The sequence below is a fragment of the Thalassophryne amazonica genome, chromosome 19, assembly GCF_902500255.1.
Source record: "Thalassophryne amazonica chromosome 19, fThaAma1.1, whole genome shotgun sequence".
Taxonomy (NCBI): Eukaryota; Metazoa; Chordata; class Actinopteri; order Batrachoidiformes; family Batrachoididae; genus Thalassophryne; species Thalassophryne amazonica.
Genome location: NC_047121.1, coordinates 68857212 through 68871735, shown reverse-complemented (window position 1 = coordinate 68871735; position 14524 = coordinate 68857212). Strand labels below are relative to the sequence as shown.

Below are 14524 nucleotides of genomic sequence, written 5' to 3'. Positions count from 1 at the left end.
TGATATTATTCAAATGTAACTATTTATGTTGCATGTGACAATTTGATAATAATATGACATGACAATTTAATAATAATAACTATTAAGACACAAAATACCTGTACTTCAACATTTATTTAACACTACTACTGCATTCAGTCCCCTGCTCGTCACCCTGCTGTCTCACAACTTCACACCAGCCTACAGCGCCAATCACGTGGTGAAGTTTGCAGACAACACAACTCTGTTGGATCTCCTCACTAAGGGCGACGAGACCCACTACAGGAAGGAGGTCAATCTTCTGACCACATGGAGCAGAGACAGCAACCTCCTGCTGAATGTCAGCAAGACCAAGGAGATTGTTGTTGACTTCCGGAGAGGCCACACCCACCGCTGACCATCGATGGTGCTGCTGTGGAGAGAGTGAGCAGCACCAGATTCCTGGGGATGCACATCAGAGAGGACCTCTCCTGGACTACCAACACTGTTTCATTGGCAAAGAAAGTACAATGGCACCTCTCTTTCCTCCGCAAACTCAAGCAAGCGATTCTACAGTGGCACTATTGAGAACATTCTCTCCAGCTGCATCACTGTGTGAGGCGGGAGCTGCACGGACTACGACAGGAAAGCCCTCTGGCACATAGTGAACACAACGGGAAAGATTATTGGTGCTCCGCTCCCCTCCCTGTAAGACATACGCACCATCTGCTTCACCCGCATAGCGACCATGATTGTGAGCGCTGCCAGCCACCCCGCACACAGTCTGTGCAGGAGCCTCCGTTCCCGCTCCACCAGACTCACCAACAGCTTCATCCACCAGGCTGTCAGGAAGCTCAACTCTCTCCCGTCGCTCCCACTCCCTCCGTTTTCCATAAAGTAACTTTATTTTGGTGCTTTTCCCACTGTTTCTAAACACCCATTTCCACTGTTTTAAGGCACCTGCCTACATGCAAATTGGCACAAAGGGGGAGTCCGAGCGTCCTTCAAGAGAAGCCAAACTGACAAACCAACGTGACTGTCTGCCCACGCCGCCTCATGAGTGAGGCCAATTATCACAAAATGCATTTAATTAGCCCAATTAGTCTATCCCTGACTTTGAGTTTATATTTTGACACAAGGAGGCAACCAGCTCCTAGGGAGTGATGTAGGCATATTTGTCTTTATCTTTGAGGAGTTAAAACATCATCTTTATTTTCTGCGGTCTGTGCCCTCATTCAACACTTTATTTTTTTGCTTGGATAGGCCATGCAAGCTCGTTTTGATTTTGGTGGGATGTTAATTCCACCCACTGAGGATCTGCCCACCCACCTGGGTCTGCACCACCATGGGGAGGAGCCTGAGGTTAGTAGCCAATAAGTAAGGTTCAATGTAAAGTTTGATTTTGGGCTCAGTGAGGGTAACCTGATGTTTTAAAGGTCCCATTAGTGGCACAAATAATGAAGCTTCATGAGTCTGGAAAATTGACGTTATCTTTGCAGACATTTTTTGTGAGTCAGGTTTCTGTTCTTCCGGTTTGATGTGGGTTTTTCCTGACGTGAAGGATTTCTCCACAGCGGGCAGGGTACTCCCTGCAGGAGCTCTTCCTCCTGTCTCGGAGTCAGCTAGTCCAGCAGAGGACTTTGGCCCTGAGCACTCTCGCAAACATCCTCTCAAAGGTGCGTTCGATGTACCCACACAGACAGACTCACAGATACCCACGGTGGCACGTGGCTCTGCTCACTCACACAGCTGTGATTGTTACCCCGCAGGCACGTGCTGGCGGATACACGTCCGTTCTGACAGGCAGTGTGGTGTCCACTCTGCTCGACGCTGGCCTGCTCTTCCTGCTCCGGTTTGCTTTGGATGACAGCGTGGAGGGAGTAATGTCTGCGGCCATGCACACACTTAAATCCCTTCTAGTGTGTGCAGAAGATGAAGTAAGGCAACAACACAGTCATCACTTTACACTTCGGTAACTGATAGTCATTTATCCTCTTCTCATTGTGACGACCTCTTCAGCTGCGTTCACATTGTTGCAATCTGCCGCGCTGTGCATTGGAGATTTTTACCACCCCACCAGCCTCTTTACAAAACTTATTTTCCATTGCTGTTTCTTTAGCTGACTGTACTGTACACCAGGGGTGGATGTGAAGAGCCAAGACGGTGCAGGTTTGCCTTCCAAACGATCACCTCAGCAGGTGATTTCATAGATGTGTGGAGGAGCTCATCAATTAAAGCACCTGCTGAGGTGAGCAGTTGCAAGGAAAACCTGCACTCTCTTGGTCCTTCGTGGCCGCCCCTGCACTACGAGATGATATGAAGCGATACTGCCTTATTAACAGAATGGAGTGCTGCATCAAACTGATGCAGGAGCATATTACAGAATAACGGAAGAACACATCGCATATATTACAGTGTTTCCCCTAGAATTTTTTTCAGGCCTGGTGGTAGCTACCCACATTCATTTTCTACACAGCGGCCAATTTAAATAAGCTGTTGTTTGATAAAACATCATGCAGATCACATGAAGAGTCACAAAGTTTTACATGCATTTTTTTTTTTTTTTTGTGATGCTTTGCCTTCAGCACCACAGATGGCTGGTGTGAAACGAGAGTTACTGAGGATGGGTTTTACCAGCACCAGTGGATCATGTGAAACCATTAGAGCGCATTTCATGAAAAAAAGACATTTTAGCGCAAAAATACATTCCAGAAGAGAGGAAGTGGAGGGTAATGTTTGACTTTTTTTATGTCGACAGGTGTAAAAATCTGTGTAGTGAATGTCAGATTCTGACGTCGGACACGTTCTATTGCAAGCATTTGAGTGCTAACTTTAATTGAAGTGGACAGCAGCAGGAGTTTTTAATGTTGCGCTGCTATTAGCTGACCACTGGTAAGATCAAATAATAATAATAAGCCAATTAATGCAGTCAAGTCACCATAAAAATAAGAGTTATACCACAGAAGATTTTTTTTGTGTGTGTGAGAGAGAGAGAGAGAGAATACAAGATTCAAAATGCTGTGGATGAGCTGAAATAATCATTAACATCCAGATTAACAGATATTTGGCAGAATTCTTTGTTGGCGTTACCAAGAAAGTTTTTCTGCCCTGGTGGTGATTTTCACTGGCCTGGCAGCCCGCCCGGCCTATCATGCTGTAGGAGAAACACATTGCATTACAGTGTGCGCCTCTGTCTGTGCAGCAAGGAAAGACAAAGAACTGTGCACTAGCTGCAGCGCTGCACAGATTGTCCCACCTGTAGTTGATGCAGTGCTCCAGAGTGCAAAGAAATATGTACCAAGGCTACATTTGATTCAACACTCAAAATGCTGCTGTGTGCGCACAAAAATGATTTACCACATTTGATTAGTTCCTGTGCACATGCTATGCTCACTGTCAAGTGTACACAGAGAACTGAGATAGAAAATAACCAGTAATAACAATACATAATATGTTATAAAAACCCGAACTTGTGTTATGACATTAAATTTCCTGTTACTGTCCCATTATGCCTTTTGTGTCGCCACTGCAAAGTCCTCACTGGCATTGTTTCCAATCTTAGGAGTGTTTGGACTTGTCCTTCTCCTGGTTTCACGGCTTGGCCTCCTTCCCTCTGTTGCCAACAACTCAGGAAGAGGAAGATGAGGATGACGAAGGGCTTGAGGACAGTATGAAGGAGACTGCTGAAGAAAAGGAACAAAGAAAGCGCGATCACGATGTAGCCAGGCAGGATGCCGTTAAGGTCAATCAGCAGATACTGTCGCATTAGAAAAGCAAACGTGGCTGATTCTTTCTCATGCTGACTGCTCTTCTTCTTGTTGTTTCTGCTTCAGGGTCTGCTGAACATGAAACTGCTCCCGAGGCTTCGGTACATCCTGGAGGTGGTGAAACCTTCGCCTCGAGTAGTCTGTGATATTCTGGAAGTTCTAACCCGTATTGCGAGACATTCCTCCTCATCTACCATTCAGGTAACGCAAGCAGCATCAACAACTCTAGTCAGGACTCTCTAACAGTCTCATGAAGCCACATTCTCTCTTTGATTGCATCCCAGAAGATGGTGCAGAGTCTGTAACTATGACAAATCGGCAGGTACAATCACAGCTGCCCACTAATGTGATCTAGTGCACAGTTTGATAACGGAACACGCTAGACCATGTGAAGTGTGTAAAAACAACCACAGCACACGTGTATTATAACTCTGGTGTAGTGTTGATGTCATCAGATGAGACAAAATAAATTCCTCGACCATTTTTTCCATGTCTAACATGAGACTGCATCAGTGTTCTAAAACACTGACAAAGACAATATTAATATGTATTAATGTTGATGAAAAGAGACACGACTAAAATGTTTTGCATGAAATAAAAACTGAAATAAAACCATTTTTTGTCTTCATTTCGTTTTGTACAAGCGCTGAAATTCATTCAGAATGTTGCACAGCCACCTAGGTAGACAGCTGTATTTCCTGTACTACTGCTGCCACCTTGTGGTTGCAACATGTAACTACATGGAGTGAGTAGATCTTGTGGGAAAAAAAGGCTTCATATCTGGTCCCTTTTTAAATATTGTGAAACTGACAGGAAAACTGAATGTCTAATTGTACCTGACGGGAAGCCTTGTGGATTTAAAATATCAGGGAAAAATATCACAAACCTTCAATTATTCAACAAGTGTGTTTTGTTAATGATAACAGTTGTTATTTCAGATGTGTGAAACACTGTATTGACTGAAATGGCAATCAGAAATAATCTAATTGCATTTTCAAATCAAAGACTAAAATAACTGAAACAAGACTAAAATACATTCAGTTCTCTTTTGACTAAAACTATACTAAAATAAGCAGACTTTTAGTCGAATAAAACAGGACTAAATAAAAATGGTATGTGAATGACTAAATATGATTAAAGCTAAAATGGACATTTGACACAAGACTGAGACTAAATTACAAAACAGGTGGCAACATTAACACTACTTTAGTGCATCTGGAAAGCTTGGAGGTGATGTCATGCAATGTGTGACACTCTTACAGGCTCCAGGGGAAATGCAAGGCTTTACCAAAGTGTGTCAAAGGTGGCAATAGAAAAGATATTTTTGAACATCTTGAAAATCCAACCACGGTTAAAACAAGACCATGACTTTAAGACAGACAGAAAGTCCTCGTCCCCCTCCTGGACCATCTGTGCTTTTCCAAGGTATGGACAAGGTTCAAACCATGACCTTCTGGTGATGCACAGCCATGAATCAGACAAGAGAGATTAATGTGGTACTTAATCATTTGTGCACAATTTGTTATGTTATATGTGCAGTTTGTTTTTTTTTTTTGACTGAGTTGAATTTACATTTCCTTTGTCAGGTGCTTGACTGCCCTCGCCTGATGGAGACTGTGGTAACAGAGTTTCTTCCCACTTGCTGGGCACCGCCCTCTTTGCCCCTCCCACACTCAGTTTATGGACTTCCACTATCTGTCGCCTTGAAGCTTGTCCGTGTGTTGGCCACTTCTGGCAGACACGCCTGTGCCAGACTGGTAAGTACCACCATGGAATATTTGAGTAACTGCCAACCCCAGAGGTTCATGACAGAACAATCGACTGGATTCTTTTCACACTGCAACAAACGATTACTACAACTACTGATCAGCCAGTTATTATTTTTATGATTGAGTCATCTTTTAGGCTCCAAAATGTTTAGATGATACAAAACATTTCCCAGAGCCAATGGTGACATTTTCCAGATGTAGTTATTCTTTCCAGCAGTCATAAACTCAAAGATAATTAATTGATAGTGGCATATGAGAAAAGCAGCAAACTGGGACATTTTAGAAGATGGAGCCATTTAAGGTTTGGCATTTATATTGAAATAGTGATTTAAATCTACTGAACACCAGATGTTTAAAATCAGTGTCAGATCCCTTGCAATCATCTTCATAAATTGTATAGATTTTTAAAAAATGCAGTCAAGCTCCTAAACCCTTTATTAACAATTAACTGACTTGAGCTGTGAAGAAATTCAGCCCTTTAAAATCTGAGTTGGCCAAGTGCCCATATCAGGTTTGCAGTGTTTTAGATTTGATAAATCACAAAAAAAGATAAATACTGCCAGGAAGCTCACCTTCTGTGGAACAAAATGAGCTCAAGCTCAACATTTTGTGATGCTGTGGTCCCAATTAAAGTCCAATAAAATACAACACAGTGTCCTCACTTGGGATGGGTATGATTTGAACGTACTGCTACACTTAGCTGTACTGCTTATCAATCCAGTACTTTAACAGCATTCTTATCTGTACTTTTTGGAGAAAAAATAAAATCAGAATTAAGAATAGAATTAACAATGTTGTATTACCCGAAGCCAAAATATGGCTATCGGGTGTTGTGAAGACTTTGCGTCCGTCCGTCTGTCTCTGTCTGTGCTCAGCATAACTCCAGTCCTATTACTGCCAGAGTCTTCAGATTCACCGGGGGCATTCTTGGGACACAGACCTTGGACAGGTTCAAAGATGGTTAATCTTGATCTATTCTAATGGGTCAAAAGGTCACATTCTTTCTACACACTCTTTAATTGATTACATATGGCCTAGGGTATTTTAGCAATGCATTATATTTTTCTATATACGTTTAACAAACACTCAAGTGCAACCATATGTTTGAGTGTTGAGTGAGAGAGTGAGAGAGATTGCCCTCAAACACACACTCCCACAAACGGCAGTTCGTATTCTCAGTCTCGCATACGTACACGCTCACTTCCACAGAGAGAGACAGACAGAGAGCCGAGCCAGCTGGTTCAGAGGCTCTTTGCATGCTTTCACACAAACGCAAGGTCCCAGCAAGAGAGACAAAGAGACAAGACGGTACATGTGACAAGAAGACCCACCTTTGGGAATGTTATTGTGGGTGGAAATTACTAAGAAAGAGTTATGGGTCATAACAGAATTGTTGGAAGAGCCTAAGATTTACAGAAGATGTGCAAAAGCATGACCCAAAGCACATCTGAATTTTTTTTAGTTTTATTTATTTATTTATAAATTTTTTGTTAATTGCTGGTAAACCTAAAAAATAGTTATTAATTGTAGTTTTAATTGGTACATTTTAACTATGTTGCTCCTTTTAATCTGAATTGTTCCCCTTTTTATTTCTGTCCAGTTAAACTCTTTCCATGTGAGGGAGCGTCTGTCCCGTCTGCTGAGCGCTGATCCCGATGAGCTGCTGCTGGAGCCGACAGAGGCGCTCAGGATCGCCACTGAAGCCTACAGGCTGTGGGCCGTGGCAGCGGGCTATGGACAGGCCTGTGATACATACATGTAGGTTCATGCCTAACAATGGCTTCCATCAGTTTTGACCACTAGTTGGCAGCGATCTCTTGTGTAGCTTTAAAATCAGTCTTGCACATAATATTACAGTATAATATGACAGTGGATAACTTGACACTTTTCTGTGTTGCTCCACTCAGTATTACATGATTTGTTTCTGGGATCAAAAATCCAAATGTTAGCATTTGCAACATTCCAAATTCCTATGAACACCACTTTACTCTTAAACGTGCTGTAAAACATATAGTTGCAAGAACTGCTTTAATTTGGGGGCAACGTGTTGGTTTCTCCAAACGTTTGAGGTATTTAATCCTCCACCTGCAGTTGTTTATGGTCATCATCATTTTTCCGCAGAGATTTGTACCCAACCTTAGTGAAGACGTTACAGTCCGTTCAGCGTGTCTTGGTTCCCTGTGATCCACTCCTACCCTTGCAGCTGCAGCGGTTTTTGGCGCTCCTTTCTCTGATCACACAGGTCACACATACCGCTGGGTGCCACCAGGAGCTTCAGGCAGACATGGTCAGGTATACAGGAATTATTGCATGAGAACTGGAGTCATTACATTCTAAAACAAACCAAAACCAACTTATTTGCTAGTAACTAATTTTGATTATTTTTTGTTTGTTTGTTTGTTTGTTTGTTTTTTACCACAGCTCCAAGGGTGAGATGTGTCCTCCTCCTCCTCCAGTGTCTTGGGATCATGTGGCAGGAATGCAGGCACCGTTATTTGGTCATTTGAAGAGTTTTGTAAAGAGTCTTGATCATCCGCTTCAGAAAGAGAGCAGTCTGGTTCTGATACCAGCATATCTGATTTACCTAGAAGCTTATTACCATCAGCTCTCCAAACAGGTACCGATTCCTCACCTTACAGGCGGGTGCGGACATACGGGAATTTGACTACATCCGGGTCTTTTGTAAACTAGTGACCTGAAGGGCCAGTGGAAACACACAGGCTTTTTTGTTGTTTACGTACACATGCAGCAACTGTTAAAACTTTAATAACAAGCCGATGAAAATTCGCTCCTCTAACACCGCCACACTGTTTGTGGTCAAGTCAATTCTAGTTAGCCTTCTTTTTTTTTAAATTCCGGTGACGTTTGCCCTTTTTCCAGCTAAGTCACCACATTTAGAAATAAAGATTTGTTTTTTCACAATTTTCTAATGTTAGCATCATTTACAGTTAGAGTTTTGTTTGGTTTCATGTAAAGTTGACCTGGGCACACCAAGTCAAAACTTTCAGAAATAAAGTATTATTGTTCTCATAATTTCCTGTTGTTGGCACCAGTTACACAGTAGTTAAGATTTTCCTTAGTGTGGCTCATAAATATTCAAATGCACTATATTGAATTTGCACAGTCCATATAATTAGCAGCGTGAGCCTGATAATTTCTGGAAAACATTCATCTTGTAATGTGGTTGTTTACTTTTCCACAGAAGTGCTTCAAGCCCATTGAAACCCTTCAGGAACTGGAGCTGCTGACTTCAGATGTTCTCCTTCCTCTGCTGTCCCACAGTACTGTGCAAGACCTGATTAAGAACCTAAGGTGAATGTGATTTACTGTGAAGCCACAGAATCAGTGTCGTTCTTGTTCTTTTGCCTCTATCTCTGCCAAAGACCATCAGTGTAAGATTAGACATCATGAGGAAAAAGCTTTTTGTAGATGTTACATATTCTAAATATGATTGCTTAAACGTACCAGTACTTTTGTATACAGGTAAAAATAAGTGACGTGAGGAATTTGGAGTATTGACATGAGTATCCAGTATAATGAGGGTTCTTCTAGTTAACTTTTTTGTTATTTTTTCTCCTTATTGTTGTTGTTAATATAACAGGTCTTCTTCAGTAGTATGCAATACTCAGTCTAGTCACTCAGAACTAGAGACCACTGCTAGTCTTCCTGGTTTAGCCTGCCTAGGCTGGAGGGATCGTCCAGGTCTAGTTGTTCCCAGCTCCCCCTTCCCACTTCTTACAAGTCTGGGGCTCCTCCTGGAAACAATCACCAACATCCACAAAGGTCTCAGCTGCAAGGTACGCCTCCTTGAAGAGTTGAAGTTCTGTTGTATTTTATTTTGTGAGCACAGTTTTCTTTTCCTCTGCTCTGCTCCCATCTTGTGGTGATGGTGGGGGGTTAATCTAGTTTTTTTTTTTTTTTTTTTATCTTTTTGGGGTTTGAATTTTCTCTCTCACTCTCCAGTTCACTGGCCTCCTCCTCTCAGAGTCTGTGATTGGCTACCTGCGTACCTGCAGTCAGGCCACACCCACCATGTCTCGCTATCAGACCTGGCTTCTCCGTCACGAACACCACCTGCTGTACCTGTTGCTCCAACTTGCATATAGAATGGTCAGTACCGACCCAAATCCAACCGCCAAAGCTGCGCAAACACAACCATTTTGACCCTAAAATGTCAGTTTTATTAAGTGGAACTGGAATACACATTACTTTCTGTTCCACATTTCATACATCACTTTTACCTGAACTGTTATCTTGCAGCTTTTTTTTATTTGTAGACATTTCTTGTGTGGAAAAAAGAGCACACTGCACCCTTGGCTAACTCCCTGGTTCCATATTTGGGGTCCAAGACCTCCTTAAGGAGCGCCAAAGATCGCTGGGGGTGGGGTGTGTGTGTGTGCTGAGATATGGTCTGCCATGAGGTTGTCAGAATTAAAAGTGCACATGTTTAAATAAAGTAATAACAAATACACTTACTGTGCGATCAAATCTACTTATAGAAATGTAGTTGAGCTGAACACCTTTTGTATCGATTCCTAGTTGTCGTGTATTCCTGGATGTGTCGTTGTCATGGATCCTCATTGATGTCATTGCGATTGTGTTTTCTTTTCCCAGGTTCCCATTGAGCCTGAAATGGTCAAACATGCTGCCCTGTACCACAAGGTGGCGCTGCTACTCATGTCATGGTTGTTACCGGGCAGCGAGTATCTGGCACATGAACTGCTGTCCACCATCATCTTCAGCAAGGACTTTATAGTGTGAGGTTTTAATTTTACTCATCACATTTAATGCAGGAGGTTTAAAATAATTAACAGCTGAAAAAAATAGGGTTGATATTTCTAATTTGTCAAAATAAGTTGTCTTTTTGGAACACGTGACACATTTCAGCCTTACGTGTTTCAGGAGTTAGTGTTTCTGTCTTTCAGAGAGGGTCAGAGTGGAGGACCCGAAGCCGTTGAGATCGGGGAGTTGAAGCTCCAAGAGGAAACGTCTCCGTCTCTGCAGACGGTCGGCGCCCTCCTGAGGGAAGCCTGTGTCCATCTACCACTCATCCGTGGCTGCTTCCTCACTCACCTGGCCTACTTGGAGATGTCTGTAATGGTTTCTCGCGATTCTCTGCTCAGCCGCAACCCTTGGATCAAATCCCATTTGCTGCCAGAGCTCAGTGGTCCCACCCTGCCCTCCGATTGGCCTTTCCTCCCGCTGGTCAGCCTGTACGAGGGCGCTGGGGTCAGCAGGGGAGGTGTACAGCAGGTAGAGGAGCTCCCTCAGGGCGCTCTGCAGGATGTGACGCACTGTCTGCAGTGGCTGCTGCTGCTGGAGGTGTGGAGGGAGGAGGCACTGAAGGTTCGTGGAGGTCACAGGTTCATCCTGAAAACACTTTCTGTGGCTACAAAATAACACCGAACTGATGGTTAATTTGCTTTATTTGTTAGTTTATCATGTCCTTTAATATAATATCCAAGCTTCTTTCTCACACTTTATTTGTCAATGACATTTTGTCTTGTTGTAGGTGATTCCCCCCGTTGCCAAATTTGCGCGCCTGTCCTGCATCTTCCTGTGTTCCAGCGACTTGTTCCTTGAGAAACCTGTTCAGAAACTGCTCTGGGGTCTGTTTCGTCTCCTTACCAGGTCAGATGAAACACAAATACTTTATCTTCCTTGCTGCTTAATTTAAAGGTGGGCGAGATCCTGATAAATCAAAACTTTCTCATACCCAGGATGTCCAGGCTGGACTCTTTGGACCTGGACATCCCGCCTCCTGGTCTGGCATCATTCCAGGATTTGTATTCGGCCCTCCTAGCTCAGTATGAAGCCGTGTCCTTTGGAGACCGACTGTTTGGCTGCTGGGTGCTCTTGCCTCTGGAGAGGAGGTACAGCGCCACCATGAGGCTGGATGTTTTTGGAGAACATATGGGCATGCTGAGGTCATTAGGGGTCACTCTGGAAGAGGTAATGATGCCTGTGTCTTATTTTCAATCGTATTTGATCTGACACTCTTTTTCACTGTAACTGTTTTATTGACAGGTTTGTCAGCGGCTGCAACCGAACTGTGAATTTGACGTCTAATGTAATAATGTCGGGACCTTTTCTGGGTCTGCTTTGTGTCTCCCGCATTTATTCTTTGGCACCACCAGCAACTGCTCCACATTGACTGTGTAGGCTACTTTTTCACATTTCCAGCTGCTTTCTGTTTTCCAACAGATAACAGCTTTTTTTTTCCTGAGTGGGCATCACAGTGAAAGTGTTTTAAAACCAAAGCTGTTGAGGTTCCATGATGAAAGGGCTTGCACAGGATTGTGCACCCCTTAAAGATTAGGAACATGTTTAAACCATAAATCAAGTCTAGGTATTGCGTTTCGTAAGTGTTTGCCGTTCACATCACGCCTTGTGAAAGTGTTGCGGTGGTTTTATTTAGTGTGGTGTGAACAGCTGAGGGCATGTCGATACAGTAGAGCATTTAGACAGCTTTTTTGGTTGTTGTTGTTTTTACAAAGGTGCTAGAAATGTTTTTTGTGCTACTAGTTGCTGCATTATTGTTGCATTTCAGGATATAAGCACATCTTCCCTCCTCGGCCTCTCCTCCTCAAACCCCCAAACTGTAATAACATATCTGTAATCTAGTTTTGACCACATTCTTGATCAGAGGCATTCTTGTTTCCTTTATTTTATTTATTTAAGCATCAGAATGATTTTTGCCCATATTTCTGGGAAATAGCTGTCATCTGACAGTTTGAAAAAAGTTCAGCAGTTACGTGGTAGGTGGTGATTGCAGCTGTCTCTTTATAAATGAAGGAAGGGGCAACAGGGAACAACTCACATGCACTAAATGTGCACTCGTGGAAATCTCTTGCAATCAACATGCACTCGAAAATGTAAACGGGGGACAGAAAAGCTCAGAGCACAGAGGGAGTGTCACTTCAGTCTCTTCATTTACAATCTTGGATGTGTCCAGCCATGTTCTGTGCAACCGTGACCACTTTGACAGTTGGGATTGTCATAGACGTCCAATCCAGACTGCATTTACTTTGTCTCAGTCTCACTTTCTTCTCATGAAACAGGAGTTTTTGATGCTATAAATGAATGGTTTCCATTATCAGATGATTTGTTCCAAATTTCATTGTGCACTTTGAAAAGAAAAGATGTGAGAAATAAATGCAACGGCATGTAATAAGTTCCTTCTGCTTCTCCCTTGTTTTAACTCGGGGTCATGACAGCAGATCAGAGGTGGATCTGCATGTTGATTTGGCACAAGTTTCACACCAGCTGCTTTTCCTGACACAACTCCACATTACATGAATGGGCATGGGTGGACATTCTGCTCTGGAAGCAAATGTACTTAACCACTTGGCCACTGCCCTTGTGTAAGTACAAGGGTAAAGGATCAACATTTCTGCAAACGTACATCAGTAAAACTGCTAATATAACAACGGCAATGTTCTCATCTCAGAATAGACCAAATTGCACCCAGATGTGCTGCAATTGTTACAATTATTGCTCATTTTCTCCCAGAAACCCCCATCACATTGGACAGTCTGTTCGGAATGTCTCTGTAGACCCGAAATTCATCAGGACGTTTTGGGCATGTTGACATCCTCAGTCATTGTGTTGCATCAATTGAGTTCACCTGAAGCAGAAGAACTGTTGGCCTTTACTTTATTAGTTCTTGCTGCAGCTTGAAGCATCCTTTTCCAGCTTGCCTACCAGTCATCTATTCCTGGTTCACCTCATTGTGATGGTAAATGAATCTGCTGGCAATTCAAATGGCGACATCTGCAGCATTTACAGTGATAAAGTCCATGTTCCCCCAAGTCGTACTTTATAATAACCACTGTGGACATGCACGGAGAGTACCTGTATTGAGTATCTTACTGGTCATTAATTGCATGACTGAGTTTTATTTTGATAATCTTGTGTCTCTTCTTCCGGACAACCAAGCTGTCCATCCCCATCGAGCGGTTCACCTCGCCTCCTGAAGACTCCCTTCCTCTCCTACGTCTCTACTTCCGCTGTTTGGTGACAGGGACCCTGAAGCCTGGCTGGTGTCCCGTTTTATATGTGGTCGCCCTGTCTCACATCAACGCTTTCATCTTCTCTCAGGAAGCTGCAGAGCAGGTACAGCGTGCTCACGCTTTTGGAAACACTGTTGGAACCCTGGACAAACGTGCAAATTCTTATCAGAGTTTGTTGCTCATCCCGAGCAACAAACACGTAAATGCAGCCTGTTTGAATCAAGTCCATTGTCCTTTTTCCCCACAGTTGTTTGATGTTTTTGTACAAGATGTGTTATTGTATCTTTGAATCTATCACAGTGAAAGCAAAGGCATGTGTAACCATTTAGCCCAATCGAGACTGCAGCTGCACCCAATCAACCGATGGTTTTGCAGAAAATGATGTTTTTATGGGTTTTTGTTAGGGAATAAATCTTTATGATGAAAGGGCTGCAAAACGTGAGCATCACCTCGTAGATTCTCTGTCAGTGCTGCAGTCTAATGCAAAATGAATCATCTCCTTTCTTGTTTACCAGTCTGTGGTTTGAGGAGAATGAAAGAGTTTGGGTGCATGTGTCAGTTTAAGAAATGTATATTTTTCATCTTCAGTACAGAGAGTAAGTTATAGCGGCGATGCTGATATGCAGGTGAAGAGTTTGTGTCAAATAGGAAAGTGTGTCATGATCTTTGTTCTTTAATTGCCACATATTTTCCAGGAGGTCGAAGCTGCTCGCTGCAGCATGTTGAGGAAAATCTACTACCTGACTGATACGGTACGCTTCTTCCACCGCTTCCCTCTTTTAGTCTTTACAACCATCTCACTCTGATCTTTCCTGCACACATAAACTATATGGTGCCATAAACTATATTATGACTCTTGTTCACATTTCACGAACCTGGTTTAAAAACTATGCTTTTGAAGCTGCTTTTGTGCTTTTGTGCATGATGCACAAAAGCATCATGCATTTGTGCATCAAACTTGTGAGTTTTATGTAATCCATCAATATGGAACATGCAGATTGCAAAACACCTGACATGA

The 14524-nt window shown here is 42.9% G+C and overlaps 1 protein-coding gene across 1 annotated transcript in view; it reads left to right on the top strand.

Moving 5' to 3' along the window:
- rpap1 (RNA polymerase II associated protein 1) overlaps positions 1-14524 on the top strand; it is a 29518-nt gene that overhangs the window by 10756 nt on the left and 4238 nt on the right. Inside the window, exons 9-26 of the mRNA XM_034159350.1 lie at positions 1222-1320; positions 1533-1634; positions 1728-1895; positions 3521-3700; positions 3792-3926; positions 5312-5482; positions 7095-7252; positions 7616-7786; positions 7916-8111; positions 8697-8806; positions 9096-9291; positions 9458-9604; positions 10109-10251; positions 10420-10840; positions 11007-11125; positions 11215-11446; positions 13433-13609; positions 14202-14258. Coding sequence (XP_034015241.1) covers positions 1222-1320; positions 1533-1634; positions 1728-1895; positions 3521-3700; positions 3792-3926; positions 5312-5482; positions 7095-7252; positions 7616-7786; positions 7916-8111; positions 8697-8806; positions 9096-9291; positions 9458-9604; positions 10109-10251; positions 10420-10840; positions 11007-11125; positions 11215-11446; positions 13433-13609; positions 14202-14258 — 2982 coding nt within the window. The remainder of the gene's footprint in view (positions 1-1221; positions 1321-1532; positions 1635-1727; positions 1896-3520; positions 3701-3791; positions 3927-5311; positions 5483-7094; positions 7253-7615; positions 7787-7915; positions 8112-8696; positions 8807-9095; positions 9292-9457; positions 9605-10108; positions 10252-10419; positions 10841-11006; positions 11126-11214; positions 11447-13432; positions 13610-14201; positions 14259-14524) is intronic.